The sequence below is a fragment of the Erpetoichthys calabaricus genome, chromosome 6 (genome assembly GCF_900747795.2).
Source record: "Erpetoichthys calabaricus chromosome 6, fErpCal1.3, whole genome shotgun sequence".
Taxonomy (NCBI): domain Eukaryota; kingdom Metazoa; phylum Chordata; class Cladistia; order Polypteriformes; family Polypteridae; genus Erpetoichthys; species Erpetoichthys calabaricus.
Genome location: NC_041399.2, coordinates 25,289,130 through 25,307,573, shown reverse-complemented (window position 1 = coordinate 25,307,573; position 18,444 = coordinate 25,289,130). Strand labels below are relative to the sequence as shown.

General features: G+C 39.8%; 2 protein-coding genes across 2 annotated transcripts in view; one reads left to right on the top strand and one right to left on the bottom strand.

The window, feature by feature from the left end:
- ctnnd2a (catenin (cadherin-associated protein), delta 2a) overlaps positions 1 to 8,660 on the top strand; it is a 1,670,075-nt gene extending 1,661,415 nt beyond the window's left edge. Inside the window, exons 23-24 of the mRNA XM_051929317.1 lie at positions 2,576 to 2,652; positions 6,618 to 8,660. Coding sequence (XP_051785277.1) covers positions 2,576 to 2,652; positions 6,618 to 6,881 — 341 coding nt within the window. The 3' untranslated portion in view covers positions 6,882 to 8,660. The remainder of the gene's footprint in view (positions 1 to 2,575; positions 2,653 to 6,617) is intronic.
- Positions 1 to 18,444, bottom strand: part of LOC127528438 (uncharacterized) — a 398,423-nt gene that overhangs the window by 2,600 nt on the left and 377,379 nt on the right. The window lies entirely within an intron of this gene.

Here is an 18,444-nt window from a genome sequence, read left to right as displayed (position 1 = left end):
TTGTCTTCTTAGAGAGTTAAGGCTGGGGGGTTGTCAAAGCCCATTGTGGCATGCTTTGTGTGATTGTGGGCTATACAAAAATGAATTGTATTGTCTTATATTGTATTGTATAATGGGGCCTTACTAATCGCTACCCTGGTTTCTCCTTTCATTGACAATGAATAATATGCAGTGAAACGCTCTGATTATATTGAAACCAAATCAAGACACAAAATACAAGATCGACATACGTGCGTATAATTTACATACACAAGACGAGTACGAAACACCATAAACACCCCAAACATCATTCACCAGTCCAAATCATATTAATGTCGATGATGTGACCGTCCCTTCCATAATCAGATGCCGCTCAGTCAAATGCCAGAAGATGGAGAAGCTTCCCGGATAAACAGCACAGTTTATTCCTGCCGACTATTCCACAGCCTGCTGGCAGCCCTCTGTCCTCTAGACTTAACCCTTCCCAGCTCCTACACTTGTGTTTATTTTTAGATAACAGATCCAAACAGCCATGAGCTTTGTGATCAAGTAAAAGAGATAAGTAGAACTTAGCCAAGTCCTGTCCAGAGCTACAGCACGTTTATACTCCTGATATATCTATTTCTTGTCATATTGCAATTCATATTTATATTTATGCTGATTGAGTTTGTAGGCCACTCTCATTCCAGCAAGAAATGATTTCTTTAATGTTTTTATCTGTTCTCTCATTTGTATGTATTTATGTATATATGAGTACTAAGAGATACAGATAATTTGGTGATTGTAATGGAGTGAAAGAAAGCCATTATCTCTCCCTTGAACAATCCTCACATCCAGAAGTATCTTCATCAAATCCCAAAGTACTTATAATATTAGCGTTACACTTTCTTAGACAGTTTCATTTCAGGGGCTGCCATATGAGAAAGCAATGGGGCATTTTATGTTGATGGTAGCATTATATTTAAATGGTGTGGTTAATTACCTCTCGCATGCAAGAAAATACTTAGAAAGACACTGGGCAGCAAAATGAAGCAGGCACATACAATATGTCCCCCAGGATGAAACATGCCAGCGTAAGAGCAGCTTGTGAGGCAGATGTAATGAGGGTAAAGTAAACCGAGCCAAAAACAACTCCCGACACTCTTACAGATAAACAGAGTATCCGTATGTCCATTTTGTGATTCGCTTGACACAATCTGGGATCACAAAGCGTCAAAGTCCTTAGCAGCAGCAGCAGACGCAAGGCAGGACCTCCTGTGGATGTGGCCTTAGTTATGGACTGCTTTGCGCAAAGATGGTTTTCTTGTAAAAACCTGAAAATTCTGCTTGTTTTGGTCACTCACTCATCGTCAAGAGCTGAGCTCAGGGCTCTATGCCACTTGAATTCCTCCTTGTCGTTATGGACCTGCTTTTGTGCACAGAGGCACAGTCATTATAGACAAGACAAGGGGCATTATGGAGGGCACATACAGATGAAGAGAAGCCATGGAACAGTGCAGTTGACTTAAGAGGTCTTCAGTGGGCTCTTTCACTACTGTATGCCCATCTTTGGAGGAGCTTGGTGGCATTTCTCTTAATAAAGAGTCGGCACTATGACATCCACATGTTGGTTTTTTTTCTGACTGGCTTTTAGGCCCACACTTTCAGCTGACTTTTCAGGGGGCTAATTCGGGTCTAAGTGAGCTGTCTGCAGGGTCTACTGACCCCTGCTCTACAGTATGTGGAGCGGGCTCTCAGCGCCCCAACACAACCTGTAAACTGTGCACTTGCTCTAATCACTACACCTCTTTAAGGTCCTTGCCTGAAAGATTTTCTTGCTTGGTGTAAGTTAGCAAATATACAGTAAATGTATAATAAACATAAGTGTAATAAGTATAAGTTATCTTTCAACTCTGGTTACAACTTTTTAGTAACTTCTCTTAATAAGTCATTAATAAATAGATCTGTACAAATCGCTCATTCATTAGTTGTAGATCTTGTTGCAATACCTTGTCTAAAGTTCTTAAGGTTTATTAATGAAAGTAATTCTAAAGTGTTCCTGATGCTTTTATTCAGAGCATCTTACAATTTATACCAGCGTCTTACGCTTCAGTCATTGCCACATGTACCCAGTTAGCACCCTGGTGGGTCAGTTGGCTCACCCCGGGTGTCTGAACGCCGTCGTTTCTAAGCCAGCTGCTGGAACCGATAAGCCCCACTAGCGGCTCTCCTACAACTGAACTCCCACTGTCCTTATTAAAGGATGGAGTCTCTCGACAAGAGTGATTTGAAATGAAATTAAAATTAATCCATCCTGTCATTCATGCTTCTTTCAATTTTCAGGTGCTTGATTTTTTTAATTATTGGCTTTATTAAAAGCTCTGCTTATCCACTCAGCAAATGGCGCACTCACTTACGGTATTGTATATGGCTTTGAATATGATTTAGTATTTTCAGCTAGAGCTGTTTTTAATCTTTACATCATTAAATGGATACAAATGAAGTATTCTGAATGGATTAAAACACAGGCCAACAAAGTGAGCATTGTCTGTGTCTGTGTTGTCGACACTAAGAAGATCATCCTATGATTTACTGAGTTTTATTTTGTTATTTTTAGTGCAAATCTCCAGTGGGACCTCAACATTATTCCGGAACTCCTATGTCACTCCCAGTGAAGAGATCAAAAACAACCAGGTATGTATAATTATTCTTTTTTAGTTTTTGTTGTCTTTTTATTCCTTTGTTACTCTTTGTAATATAGTGAGAAATGCTTTGCTTTTCACATTGACCCTAAACCTTAGTCTCTTTGCAATATGGGAGGAAATAGTCCAAGCTGTAGTCATATATAGCACTTTCACCTGGACAGGACTGCCACGTCGGCCATAACGTACACAGAAGGCACCTGGGGCTTCAGCCACTAAGGTACATCCTCACCTGTAGAGCCGTATCACCTCAGACTACACCAGGCACAGACTGTCGATGAAACCAGAGTGTGTGCATTTCCACCTGCTAGACTTGAGGACTGTCAGCCATAGTGTGCCCGCTAGGCAGCTGGGACTTCAGCCACTAAGCTACATCCTTACTTATAGTGCTGTAGCACCCCAGACCACACTCTGCACAGACTATCGATTAAACCTGAATGTTAGCATTTCTGCTTACCAAACTTGAGGATCATCAGCCATAGAGTACCCATTAGGCAGTTAGGGCTTCGGCCACTATGGTGCATCCTTACTTATAATGATGTTTCACCTAAGACGACATTATGTAGAGACTATCGATTAAACCTGTGTGGTCGCATTTCTACCTACTGGACATGAGGACTGCCATCCATAGTGTGCCCACTAGGCAGTTGGGACTTCAGCCACTAAGTTACATTCTTACTTATAGTGCTGTAGCACCCCAGACTACACTATGCACAGACTATCAAGTAATAATAATAAGTTTTACTTATACAGCACCTTTCCCATGCTCATGGATTAAACCTGTGCGTTCTTGTAACCACTTCCCAGACTTCAGGATCATCAGCCAAATTGTTTCCATTAGGAAGTTGGGGCTTATCAATTGAACCTGTGCATTCACTTTTCTGCATACTTGACATGAGTATTATTAGCCATAACGTTCCCATTCGGCAGTTGGCTACTCCTTACTCATAGTGCTGTTTCACCCCAGACCACACTATCGATTAAACACATGTGTTTGTATTACTGTTTACCAGACTTGAGGATCATCAGCTACAGCATGTCCACTAAACAGCTGGAACTTTAGCCGCTAAGATACACCCTTGCTCATATGATGCTGTAGCACCCCAGACCACACTCTGCACAGACTATCGATTAAACCTGAATGTTAGCATTTCTGCTTACCAAACTTGAGAATCATCAGCCATAGTGTGCCCATTAGGCAGTTGGGGCTTTGCCCACTATGGTGCATCGTTACTTATAATGCTTTTTCACCTAAGACTACATTATGCACGGATTATTAATTAAACCAGAGTGTTCACATTTCTACCTACTAGACTTGAGGACTGTCAGTCATAGTGTGCCCACTAGGCAGTTGGGGCTTCAGCCACTAAGATACACCCTTGCTTATGTAATGTGGTTTCACCCAAGACTAGACTACACACAGACCTGTCGATTAAACCTGTGTGTTTGAGTTCCCGCTTACCAAACTTGAGGATCGTCAGCCATGTTGTGGACACTAGGTGGTTAGGGCTTCACCTACTAAGATTCATCTGCTCATATGGTGCTCTTTCACCCCAGACTACTTTATGCACAGGTTCAATTGAGGACTCTCCTCTTACCTCTACTGAGCTGGATGTAATAATGAGCTCTTAATCCCCAGGACAGAAACCACAGGCAGAATAGCAGTGAAGGCAAACTGTTCTTCTTCTCAGTGTAGTTCAATGTAACAGTTCTAAAGAATAATTTAATGAAAATGTCTAGAGGTGTTTGTATTATGAGGGACGTTCAAAAAAGTTTTGCACTTTTATATTTTCATTGGAAACGGTGATGGCATTTGTGGTCGAAATGTAACATCTTATTGAAGAAAGAAACATCCTCTAACAGGACAAATCAGTTATCAGCATGAGAAGAGCTGTTCATGGTATCTTTTAATGACTCCTCGGCAAAATGCCTTCAAATATAGTCTGTTACAGCCTGGTCAGAATGATCAGAGAAAACAAAGCATAGAGGTTCATTTTATAATCTATTGAATTTGCATACCGTGTCAATCAATGCATACATTTTACTCTGGTTGGTTCGTTGGTTTACACCCAAATGATTTATATAAAATTAAACATATTCTAGTTCTTCTTGTACATTTTGAGTTGAGCCACCACCCTTGAAATTTCTGTGCATATAACAACTGTTCATTCTGGTTTACAGGACATCTGCTGATTTCTTAGTCATCCTCCAGTAACTTTTGTATATTACATCAACCTTTCTTCTGGTACATTCTTTACTTGACCATGTCAGTATTTTTCGTAAACCAATTCTTATATTTCAGTGTATATTTTGTTGTTCACTTGACCTTTCTCTGGTTTCCTGGTGGGCCTGAACAGGTTTCTGATATTTATTAACTCTTTATGCTATTTCTTTAAGATGAATGCTATGTTACCCTAAAATTATTCTTCCATACATTAAAAATTTGGTACAACATTGGGAAAATTGCATTGCAAAGGAAGGTGACTATGTAGAAAAGTTTTTGAAATTTTTAATAAATAGAGTTAAAACAAAAGTGCGGAAACTTTTTGAATGTCCCTCGTACATTTTTTGTGAGAGTATTGTGGAATGATAATAAGTGCTGTTCTCCTGGGTCCCAATGGGAGGTCTAAAACTTCAAAGTTTTCCTTATTAGAAAGACGTAGGGGTCATAGTGGAGTCATCACTATCTACCACCAGGCAGTATTCAGAAGCCATTAAGAAGGCTAATGAAATGTTAGGTTATATAGCACCTTGATGTGTGGAGTACAAGTCCAAGGAGGTTCTGCTCAAACTTTACAACACACTGGTGAGGCCTCATCTGGAGTCCTGTGTGCTGTTTTGGTCTCCAAGCTACAAAAAGGACATAGCAGTAACAGAAAAAGTCCAGAGAAGAGCAGTTAGGTTGATTCCAGGGCTACCGGCGATGAGTTCTGACGAAAGATTAAAAGAGCCAAGTCTTTTCAGTTTAAGCAAACGGAGATTAAGAGGAGACATGAGTGAAGTGTTCAAAATCATGAAAGGAATTAGTACAGTGGATCAAGACTATGAGTTTAAAATGAGAACACAGCTGGAAATTTGTTAAAGGTAAATTTTGCAGTAATGTTTGGAAGTTAGAGAATCATAGACACATGGCTACTAAGCTACTAAGTCATATGGTGAAGAGTAGGACTCAAGGGACATTTGAAACTTGACTTGATGTTTTCTGGAGGAATTAAGTGGACAGGACTGACAAGCTTTGTTGGGCCATGAGAAGAACCAGTGAGTTGAAGTAGACTCGTCTCCATCTATAGTACATCCAGACAGTGTACAAAGACCACAAAGAAAGCTAATATAATGTAAGGTTATATAGCACAATGGTTATGATTAAGTGAGGCCTCATCTGGAGTTCTGTGTACAGTTTTGATCTCCACATTACAAAAGAAATATAGCAGTGAGCTCTGTTGGGCTGTATGGCCTGCTCTCATCAAAGGTTTTTTTGGCAACACTTCAGTTTAGGTCCTGCAAAAATGTAATATAACAAGACCCTAACAAAGACTTCTTTTGGTCTTCATAACACTTATAAAACATCAGTAGATTGATTATTCATTCTGTGCAGTGTGGCATATTAACATTGTGCGTTAATATGAAGGTCTTATACTAAATATGGAATATCAAGAGAAATGTGTCTCAGTTAAGCCACCTCAGACCACTCCAACATTTTGACGTTTTGATAGTAGGTCACATTGCAGAGTAACTGATGCTTTGTACGTTTTATGAAAACCCCAAGAAGTGTTTGTTACATAATAGTAAATGAGTAATGGATTCATTGTTGAAGTACCTACTCTAACATGTTACCAGTTTTTCTAATATTTCTAAAGTTCTTAAGTTGCACACTTAAATGATGTGTCAATTGTATGAGTTACACCTTCTCAAATTATGTTTTTACAGCAATAAAATGTTATTATTTATACTTTGCAGGTGTCATCTCAACCTGTTCCTCAAGATAACGTCAGGAAAGACTATGAAACGTATCCACCATTCCAAAATTCTACCAGAAATTATGAAGACTCTTTCTTTGAAGACCAGGTCCACCACCGCCCGCCACCTGCCACAGACTACAATATGCATCTGGGACTGAAGTCAACCGGCAACTATGTGGACTTCTATTCAGCCGCTCGACCCTACAGTGAACTAAATTATGAAACGAGCCACTACCCGGCCTCACCAGACTCCTGGGTTTAGGTCAAAATTCTAAAGCAAAAAAAAAATTAAAAATACAACACAAAACAAAAACAAAAACAAAAAAATTACCACAGAGGGGCCGTGCATGTGCATGCATACCACAAGACATTTTTAAGCAAGTTTAGTTTGTCAAAGTTTGTTCCATAGAACGGTTCCTTTTAAAAGAATAGAAAAGACAGGAGAGGGACACCTTGGGTGAAAACATATCGAAACAGTCGGTCGTATGAGATGTTAGGAGACCCGTTTAGTAGAATCGAAAAGTGTGGCTTGTTATGTCAAATTGACAAAATATCGTTGTGGGCAGCAGTAAAGTCGGGGATGGAAAGAGAGAGTGAGAGAAAAGAGAGAGGAAGAGGAAGAGGGAGTGGGGTTGGCACAGAAGAAGGGCGATGAGATGAGTACATCAAGCACAAGAATCGAACTGTTTACACAAGCTATGGGGACAGCTTTTCACGTTTTGGTTAATTATCTTTTCTTCATTGTGACTCAAAGCTTCAACTTGCATTTTGGAGAGTCTTCTGATTAAGAAGACGCTCCTGGCCTTTACTCTTTTACTTTTTTTTTTTATGCTTTGTTGTAAAGTATTTGATGTACATTACGGAGATACAAGTGCATTGTGTATATTACACGGATGCCAGAGTGTCCCTTCATCAGTGGCTCTAAATATTGTTTCCCGTTTTAAAAAAAAAAAAAAAAAAAAAACATGGAAAGATGTATGAACTACCAACCTTTTCTTTCCTAAAAAGAAACTTATGTTTTAACAGCAAGAAGGAAGTATTTAGCAGTATTGTTCGTTCTGATAATGTGAAGTTGTTTGTGGCAACTAAACAAATGTTTTAAACAGTTCCAGACAGTTAACAGAACATCATTCCACTCTCCTTGTCAATGAAGTGCTTTTTCACTGCCTAAACTTTTAGATGTAGATATTTTAATAGTTTTTTTTTATTTTTAATTTTTTTTTCTTTTCCTTTTTCACTTATACCGGGTTTTTCTTTATGATGATACAGTGTTAAAGGATAATAAATTCAAATCTGTTTGTCATCCATATTTGCATAAAACCTGTCTGTTCCACTAGTAACTCAATTATATGTGCTTATATATATATATAAATATAAATATATAAAGAAGAGGAGTAAAAATGTGCCAAACTATATTATCACTAGTGCCAAACTGGAGATAATTTAGAATTTTAGTTCAAGTTTACATTCAATGGCTCGTTATTTGTTCTCCTGATGACAGATTGTAAATGATGCTCTCTCTCTTTTTTTTTTCCTAAATGTGTTTTAATGGAATTAAGCTATAATTAGAGCATACTGGAATATTACCAGGAGGGCAAAATCTTTGAGAGCTTAGTTCCCTCCAAAGATATACAGTTCATTTCTCTCAAATAGTGTACGCTGGGTGTCCATGGCTGGGTGGAATCACTGATTTTTTTGAGAGACACTCTTTGCAGACGGGTACTACTGTTTAAATTAAAAAACAAAAAAAAAGACAAGAATCGTATAAAATGTTAATAGAGAATGGTAAATATATATATATAATTTTTATGTTTAAATGTCATTGTCACTAACAGCAACAAAGCTATCAAAAAGAAAAAAAGAAAAAAAAATCTTGTAACATAGAACTTGTTTCACATTTATGTTCTGATCCCAAGACACTTAAAGATGTTGACCTCCTGGTCTGAATAATGTTGTTTCCAAGTTATATAGATAAAAAAAAGTACTGAAATATGGGTGATGTTCAGATGCCAGGAAAATAAATTACTCTGTACAATCTTAAGAGGCGTTTTAAGAAGTTCTGCTCTTGGTACCTACACAGAAGCGCTCACACACAGAGGTTCAAACGATCGCTGCGCCGTTTCTCATTTTCAACCCTGTGAGTTTGTGTGCCGTCACGAAATACTGGAGCTTAGAAGAATCCTTCAGAGCGTCCGAATTTGACTCTTCAGGGTTAACCCTGAATACTGGACTCAGATCCTGATGGTAAGTCGGGCCCTTCATTGCATTCATTTAGCAAATACAAAAGAGATGTTGCCGCCTACTTTTAACATTTACCCTAGCAGGATTAGATGTCACGTCACGGGGTGTTGGGACCCTGTAGTCACAGTTTGAAAGAAGTCAGAACCTCATAGCGAAGGGTTGTGTGTGACTCAGGTAGAAGGTCATTGAAGTTTTGAAGTCAAATATTAAATTGATTACAATGGTTTATATCAGGGGTCCTCAAATTCATTCCTGGAGTGTTGCTGTAGCTGCAGGTTTTTGTAGGGATGGGACATTTGATTCTGAGTATCCTATCACTTTAACGAAGCATTGTTTTGTTATGGTAGGATCCTAGGGTGACCATATTTTATACTCCTTATTATATAGACCTTAACAGAATGCCACACTCTTACCCTGGGATGACTTAAGAGTACATTGTGCCCCTAGGCAGAGCTGGTGGCAAGCACCCAAAAAGAGACATCCAAAAGAGAAGCCCAACTTCTACATTGGGATACGTAGCTGGAAGCAATCAAGGAGAGTGAAGTCCCCAATGGAGATCAGCACCACCACAAGAGTGTATGAAATCAACAAGTGCTGGGTGGGCTGGGCCCCCCTTTGAGATTGGCACAATTGCAATGGTCGCAAAATATAATCTCAAGACAGAAAATGATGTGGAGTCCAAAGCCTTCTGGTTCCAGTCAGCCTTTAATAAAAGACTTTAAAGCTGTGCTCAGACCACAGAGACAGCCACTATTCCATCTTTATACAAAACTTAGATAGATACTCATAGATAAGTATCAAAACATGTCAAAACATAGATAAGATACTCAGACACTCCTGCGTATGCTAATGGACAACACCTATTGGCATTGCGCCTCCTTTGTCTCCTGTCTTTTTCAGCCATGCCCCCTTACTGCTAATCCTCCACCCAGTCCTCAGGGATAATATTTCAGGATGTAAACTGTAAAGCAGCAGTTTCTGAGAGCTTTACCATATTGGTGACTAAATACGACAGGTTCCCTTTTTGAAAAATATAACCAGTACTCAAGAGTGAAAAATTAAGCACACAAAAGGTGCATCAAAAAAATTATACCTGCGGATAAGTCGGGGCTTGATTTTATCATATATTTTCTGGTATTTGACCACATGGTAATACCCAAACTATTCCGAAGCGACGTTTGCACTGATTTGTGTTTTTTGTATCTCACACCCTCATACACCTTTATCGTAAGAGGATCTATTATCTACGATCAGAAGAAAATATGAAGCTGGTTTTAAATTAAAAGTCATTGAAGTAGCGAAAAAAATTGGTAACTGCGATGCTGCAACAAAATTCAATGCGTCTGAGAAACTGATGTGAGATTGGAGGAAGGCAAGACGATGTTAACTCTTTGAGGGTTGAATTATTTTTCCAAAAAACTCAAGTTTTCTGTAAAGCACACAAAGCAATGGTTTCACACATAAATCAACATAAAACGTCTGTTGCTATGTTCTGTTGTTGGTGCATGTTTGGCATCACAGCAGGAGGGCGACGGTAGTGGTAGTGACACAATCTGGTTTGTACCTCTTGTCATCATAAGTGCTGGTCCTCCCAGGCGAATGCTGCTGTAGAGGACCGATCACATGATGCTGGCACCTCACTTTCGTTTTTGATATCCATCTCCAGATCACTTTGCATCAAACTCGGAGTCTGACAAGTAAGAGTCCTATTCAACAAAAGTATGTAAAACATTCATGGAGTATTTTGCTTTGCACATTCGCTTTGGACTCTAACCAATGTCGATGCCATTTTAGAGGTTGTTTGCTCTTCGCTACTCCTGCACGCGTAGGGAATCGAGGTTAATTCAGCAAAGCTATGTACAGTAACTCTCCTTCTAGCAAAGAGAGTCAAACTAAAACATAAGGGCGAGTTTTGTCATAGTTTACAGCTGATTACCGTCCTTCACCCCTGAATTTTGACAAAAGTCGACATCAGCCCTAAAAAAAAGTGTCGTATTTTTGAACAGGCGTACAAGTCAGGGTCTGCTTTTATGATCAATTTTTCGGGTTTCAAGACGCAACTTATATGTGAATATATACGGTAAGTAGATAAATATATGTAAAAAGTATAAAAAATACATGTAAGTATATATAATCAGCTAATTAATTTTCACAATATCTCCATTTTCTATTTTTAATCTTTAATTCCAGTGCTCATCATTATCATTATTAATCAGTGCTCATCTTAAAAGTATTTAGTCAAATAGATGCTTAGCTTACTCAAGTATATGCATAGCTTATTTTTCAATACAATTACATATGAAATCAACGATTTGGGGGAGTAGGCAGGAATCCCCCTTGGAGATCAGCACTCTTGCTATCACGTATGAAATGACATTTTGGTGGCCCCCAGGCCATGGTGCCCCTAGGCCAATGCATACCCCGTCCAGTGCCAGTCCTGCTCTTACCAGGCCATGGTGCCCCTAGGCCAATGCATACCCTGCCCAGAGCCAGTCCTGCTCTTACCTCCATGTCAGCACTGTATCCCCAGGCAATTACACAGAGCAGCAGAGCAGGCAGGAGAGAAAGTTACATTTTTTATTCAGACATTACAGATCGTGCCATAAAACCAAAATAACATGTGAACACCACAGGACCAGGTGCTGCAAGGTGTTTAATCTTCCCAGGTGGCCGATTCCTTGCGTAGCTTGAAGTGTCAGCTATAAGTCAGACCATTCTTGGATTGACGCTTCCCTCCTCCTTTCTTCTCCCTGCTCAGCTCTTTTACGGATCTTATAAAACTATTCTAGATATGAGGTGGTCATTTTGACTCCAGGACCACGTTGCCTTTTTTTTTAAATTAAATTTCTTGCCCCAAAAAGTTCTTTCAGAGCCGTGCCATTCGAGTCAGAAGGCTGTACTGAGGTTGTGCTTGTGCCACCATCCAAAGTTCATAAAAATAAATGTATGTTTCCAAAACCCGCTGCTCAACGCTCCTGAGATCATAAACAGGAGCCAACAGCGAAATTAGAAAACACTTTTGAAATCATATGCAAATTATGGTTGCAGCTATATATTATACTTTTGATTTTAAATGGTTCTTATCTCCTATCATCTCCTATCAACAAAGACATGCATAGCGAAGCAAAACCTCCGACTTACACAATAGCAGAGCTTATTGTGCTTTCTGCTTAAACGATTATCAAAATATTCTGGTAATTCTTAAGCAAACACCAAGCCATTACCAGACAAGGTGCAATCATCAGTTGCCAAGTAGATGGATTGGGAGAGCATGGGGGAGTCATGAGGTCGATGGGAAGGGGTGTGTGGCGCTCCTAAAAATCTCTGCAAAAGGACGAAGGTCCAAGTCTTTAGAGTCCTGGTGCTTCCTGTCTTGCTATATGCTTGCGAGACATGGACGCTATCCAGTGACCTGAGATGAAGACTGGACTCCTTCAGTACTGTGTCTCTTTGGAGAATCCTTGGGTATCGCTGGTTTGACTTTGTGTCGAATGAGCAGTTGCTCATGGAGTCCCGAATGAGGCACATTACCTGCATTGTGAGGAAAAGTCAGTTACGGCACTACAGCCATGTGGTGTGATTCCCCGAGGGTGATCCGGCTTGCAGGACCCTCATTGCTGAGGACCCAAGCGGCTGGACCAGGCCAAGGGGACACCCACATAACACCTGGCTGTGGCAGATAGATGGTCATTTCTGGTAGGTGGGACTGGACCGCGTGTCTGCCTGGGGGGGTTGCCAACCAGGATCCCGAGTTGTTTTGTTGTGTGGAGGGTGTGACAATGTGCTGTACCAGTGCATGCTCCCCAACCTGACCTGACTACACTAAACCCTACCCTTAACCCTTAAACACTTACACCAAACTATAAACACACTAACTCCTAGCCTGTATTTTTCTTTTAAGCTGCTGCATTCACTGTTTTAATTGCTTCGTATCAGCAATAAGATGCAAATGATAAACCAAGTGGCAGTTCTCATCTGACTTGTTTCCTTTTACTTGTGTGCATATTCATCGTGAACTATCTGGTTCAATAAAATATTTAAGAAGGAAACTGAAGAGATAAACCTGAAGGATTGAAAATTAGTAATCCAGCTCAGGATACAAATCATTTGGATGAAATCCTTGGGAAGGAAAAAATCAACCATATAAGAATGACCTAACATGGCAGAATGTGAGCACTAACAACCATCTGTTGATGGCAAAGATTGGTTTCTAATTAAGAGATCAGATTGGAACAAAAACTGGCAGCCATGATGGCTCTCCAGGATTGACTTTTCCTACCCCTCGCCTATAGTGGCACAGTCTTGGTTTTGATTTTTGTGTATAAGAACTGAATAAAATGCAAAATGTTTTATTATTTTGGGAAATCTGAAGCTTGAAACCAACAGTATGAGAAGGACCTGTGGAGTCATAGTGGACTCGTCACTATCTACTTTCAGACAGCATACAGAAGCAATCAAGAAGGCTAGCAGGATGTTAAGTTAAATATCATGATGTGTGCAGTACAAGTCAAAGGGGTTATACTAAAGTTACCGTATATACTCACATATAAGTCGGGTCCTGAAACCTGAAAAATCGATCATAAAATCAGACCCCGACTTATACGCCCGTTCAAAAACGTAACACTTAAATTTTTTTTTAAACATCTTGCTTCCTCCAATCTCGCATTAGTTTCTCAGACGCATCAAAAATTTGTTGCAGCAGCACAGTTACCAATTTCTTTTGCTACTTCAACGACATTTTATTTAAAACCAGCTTCATATTTTCTTCTGATCGAACACTCCATCGTAGATAAGAGATGCTCCTATGATAAAGGTGTATGAGGGGAGATACAAAAAACACAAATCAGTGCAAACGTTGCTTCAGAATAGTTCGGGTCTTACCGTGTGGTCACATAGACACAATAGAGAGAGAGAGTGAGAGGTTAGGAGCACACGCTGATATAGGGCATTGCCGCAACCACATAGAAAAAAAAGAGGCCGTGTGCTCCGTGGTTACTCTCTCAGGTGGGCGTTAGCATATCATAATCTCTTGGACCAAAAGAGTGAGTTTTCTGCATTCGATTTATACAACCAACATATCAAATATCATAAATTATACGGTAAAATCAAGTCCTGACTTATCTGTGGGAGAACTTATCCGCTACTATACAGTAACACACTAGTGAGTCCTCATCAAAAAAGGCATAAGAGTGCAAGAGAAGGTCCAGAGAAGAGCGACTAGGCTGATTCTGAGCCTGAGAGGTATGAGCTATGAGGAGAGACTGAAGGAGATGAATCTTTTCAGTTTAAACAAATGGAGATTAAGAGACGACATGACTGAAGTGTTTCAAATTATGCATGGAATTAATACAGTGGATCTCAGTTGTAACTTTAAAATAAATTCTGCAATAAGAACACAAAGACTATTGTTGAGGGCAGATTTCACCCAAATATTAGAAAGTTTTTCTTCATCCAAAGAACCTTAGACCCATACGGAATAAATGACCAAATAGTGTGGTAGACAGTAGGACTTTAGGGACTTTCAGATATCATCTTGGTGATATATTGGACAGTCAAGATGAATAAGTTAGACAAGCTTGTTGGGCTGAACGGCCTGTTCTCATCACAACTTTTCGATTCTTCTAATGTAGCACAATGGTTGGAGTACAAGTCAAGTGAGGTTATGCTTAAGTTAAATAACACACTAGTGAGGCCTCACCTGGAGTACTGTGAACAGTTGTGGTCCCCAGACTGTAAATAAAAGACGTAACAGCACTAGAGAAAGTCCAGAGGAGAGCGACTAGGCTGATTCCGGTATGAGCTTTGAGGAGAGACTGAAGGAGGTTAATCAAATGGTGATTAAGAGGGGACATGATTAAAAAGTTTAAAATTATGAAGGGAAATAGTGCAGTGGATCCTAGTTATCATTTTAAGTTAAATTGGTACTGCAAAAATACACCTATTACTCACTTATTGTTATGTAACAAGACTATGACACATCTTTGGGTCTTCATGACACTTATAAAGCATCAGTAAAGTGTTGATTCATCTCTGAAATGTGATCTGCTAACAAAACGTCACTTTGGAGTGGTCTGAGGTGGCTTAACTGAGACTTGATATTGTATATTTAGTATAAAATTTGCAAATCCTTTATATTTACATGTAATTTTACCATCATGTTAATATACCATACTGTACAGAGATGAATAACCAACCTACTGACATTTTGTAAGTTTTATGAAGACAACAGGAAGCCTTTGTCACACAGCAGTAACAGTAAATGAGTAATGGATTCGTTTTTGAAGTACCTAAACTGAAGTGTCACCGTTAAATTCTTCATCAAGGACACACATGAAAACTTGTTAAGGTACTCATGTCACACAACTGTTAGAAAGTTCTTCTTTGTGCACACATGGAATACACGACCAAGCACTTGGGTAGAGAGTGGCACTTTAGGGAGTTCTAAAAGCGAACTCCATGCTATTTTGAGAACATTATCTCTAATAGGTTCAGCAGGAATTGTTGCACCAAATTGTCTTCTCTTATCTAAATCCTAAACTCAACTCTCGCTGATATTCCGGGAGTCCTTTGGAAGTGAGTTTCTCCTCTCCTCTCCTCCCCTGCAAGTGATACATTATCTCCTAGAAATCACATTAGGTCCCAAAATTTTGCATTGCACCCTTGGTTCAGCAAATTATTTAATTACGGGATAAAGGTGAGATGTTTTTGAAGGGGATCCCCAAAACAGTCAGCAATTTTTTCAAAGGACCCTAAAATCATTATTTCATATTTGGAATTTATGAAACATGCCAACTGTGTAAAGGGCTCTACTTAGACCACCTTTGGCCCCTGCAGACATTTTAACAGGAATTTCCGTGTGGCTCTCAATCTTGGGTGTATTTTATGGATTTCTAGTTTTGGGTCCAGTATGTAGTGTACGCTGCTTTTTCTAGATGACCTGCCTCATCACAGTTTTCCGTATGACTTTGTTTTAGCCGTTTGAGGTTTGATACAAGTGTTAAGGCACCACAATACTTTAGTGCAAATATGTATTATGCAACAATAAAAGGAGACCAAATCTGAAAAGCATTAGCTTATACAATGAGTGACTTTTATCTCAGGCACACGATGAAGGTCACACTTTGAATAAAATCAGCAACACATCATTTTATTTCTGCTAATTTGTTACTGAATTGCTGGAACTTCCTCTTATGATGATCAGATTCGCTGCACTCCTCATTTTAAACTTCATTAGCTTTGTGCCATCAAAACACAAGGACTTTAATCACCAGCTTGACCAGACGGAATTTCATTCACTGCTTTAATCACCTCATCATCATCATCATAATCAGAACCTGAAATCTGAAGGCAGAAAGCTGGAGGTCCACCATCTGGGTGGTAGGATGGATGAGAAGAACATCCACCAGAACTTTGTGATTTCTGTGTGTCTGTGTTTTCAAGATTGTATGTGACTGTTATTGTGAGGCTAAACACTCCAGGAATGCCTTGGCCACTTTTTCAAACTTTAAATGAACAAATAGGAGTTAATGTCTTGAGTGTGTGGCATAACGTCTACCAAAATGACCACTTCTGCACCATTGTGACAATCCCCTGAATCTTCTGATAAGAGATGCTATACATTCAGTTGACTCCAAACTGAATTTGCTGTTACATTTGTTAGGAATTGTTTTAGGTTGTTCTGATGTTCCATGTAACTTCATATGCAGCTTGGTGAGCTTTGCAATTCAGTCCTCAAAAATCCACAAAAAAGCAATTGTCTCCATCTAACTTCTTTCTGAGCACAGCCAGAGCAGCACGTGGTGAGGTGGAAGGCTCTGTAAACCCCTAAGCAAGCATCTTGTCCACATGATCTTTAATGGAAGCCATCTTCTCAGAGGAAACCTTGCATGCACAGTGTTGGATATGGACCTCATCAACAATATGAATACTTTGGGTGACCAAAATCAGTTACTCCTAACTTAACTGTCCGCAATTCTAGCCATTGACACAACAGGGTGTGGAGATCTGGAGATTTTCATGGGCTTGTGCCAGAAAGCAGTTGATCATGCCTCCCAACCCCAGACATGGAACATTCCCCTGGATGGAGATGAACATTCATCTTGATGGATCTTCATCTGAGAAGCACTGGCATGGTCAGGTGTTAATCCTACAATATTCTATCAACTGTTTCTTGGTATTTGTTTTGAAGTATGGATCCATGTTTCTTCCTCAGTGATGAGCCACTGCAAAAAGAACTTAGTTTGTATTTAAAATATCTTAAATGAAAACCTCCAGAGTCACTAAGATATTTAACAGGGCCATAAAGTCTCATTTGAGTAATGCATCGCCTGATCACACCGTCGCAGATGGTTGTTGACTCTGCGCAAGTTTCATTCCTTTCATCCTTCCTAACCTAGACACTCAGCCACAGGTGCTGGACGTGAGGAGCAGAGTTATGTAATAGTAGAACACATCTGAACACCCTTGCTTCTTCACAGTTTTGTGATCGGTGGCCAGGGTGGGTGGAACTGAACGTGCACTTATCTTTGAATATCCCAAGGCATCAATAACGTTGTTCATGCTTATCCTGGTTCCTGAGAGTTTAGCTGGAAGCCTTCCGGTTGTAACCAGTCAGTCCTCTTTCATTATTTCATCAGTAAGTTGAAGAAACACTGGATGACGACTGTTTTTTGGCTGGCCAGACCACCACTGCTTGGTCTTTCTCGACTAGTAGTGGCTTCATTGAAAGCATTGTCTCCACACACATTCTCCACTGCTTGTGAAGGTTCTTACTGATTCATTCTCTAACACTTAGAGATTCAGTAGGAGCTGATGGTTTAAAACACACATCACTAAGCAATGGCATTCTGAGGACAACCTGCATGAGCACCTGTAAACAGAAGGTGGCAATCGGGGCTTTTCACATTTGTAAACGGGGTACAAATATATAGCGCCTTGATAAAATATTCAGACCCCTTTCACTTTTTACACATTTTTTTTACAAATTTAAATTCATTTTTCCCTCATCAAGCGACTCTCAATAAACCCAGAATGACAAAGCGAAAACAGGATTTTAGAATTTTTTTGTAAATCTCTTAAACTTAATAAAAAAAAAATGAAACAAGGTCAGACCTTTTACTCAATACTGCATTGACGCCCCTTTGGTAGCCATTACAGCCTGGAGTCTTCTTGTGTATGGCTCAACAAACTTTGCAGACCTGGATTTCTGGATTTCTGGATTTTCTGCTATTCCTCTCTGCAGATCCTCTCAAGCTCTGCTGGGTTGGATGGAGACCACTGAAGGTCAGCTATTTTTAGGTCAACCAGAGATTTCCGTTTGGGTTTGAGCTTGAGCTCTGGCTGGGCCACTCAAGGACATCCATACAGTTGACCACAAGTCACTCCTGTGTTGTCTTAGTGTCATTGTTCTGTTTGAAGGTGAACTTTCGGCCCAGCCTGAGGTCAGGAGTGCTCTTGTTTTCATTTAAGGATCTCTCCATTTTTGGCTCCGTTCAGCTTGCCCTTCACCCAGTCTAGTCTTCCAGTCCCTGACACTGAAAACCAACCCCACAACATGACCCTGCCACCGCCATACTTCACCACTG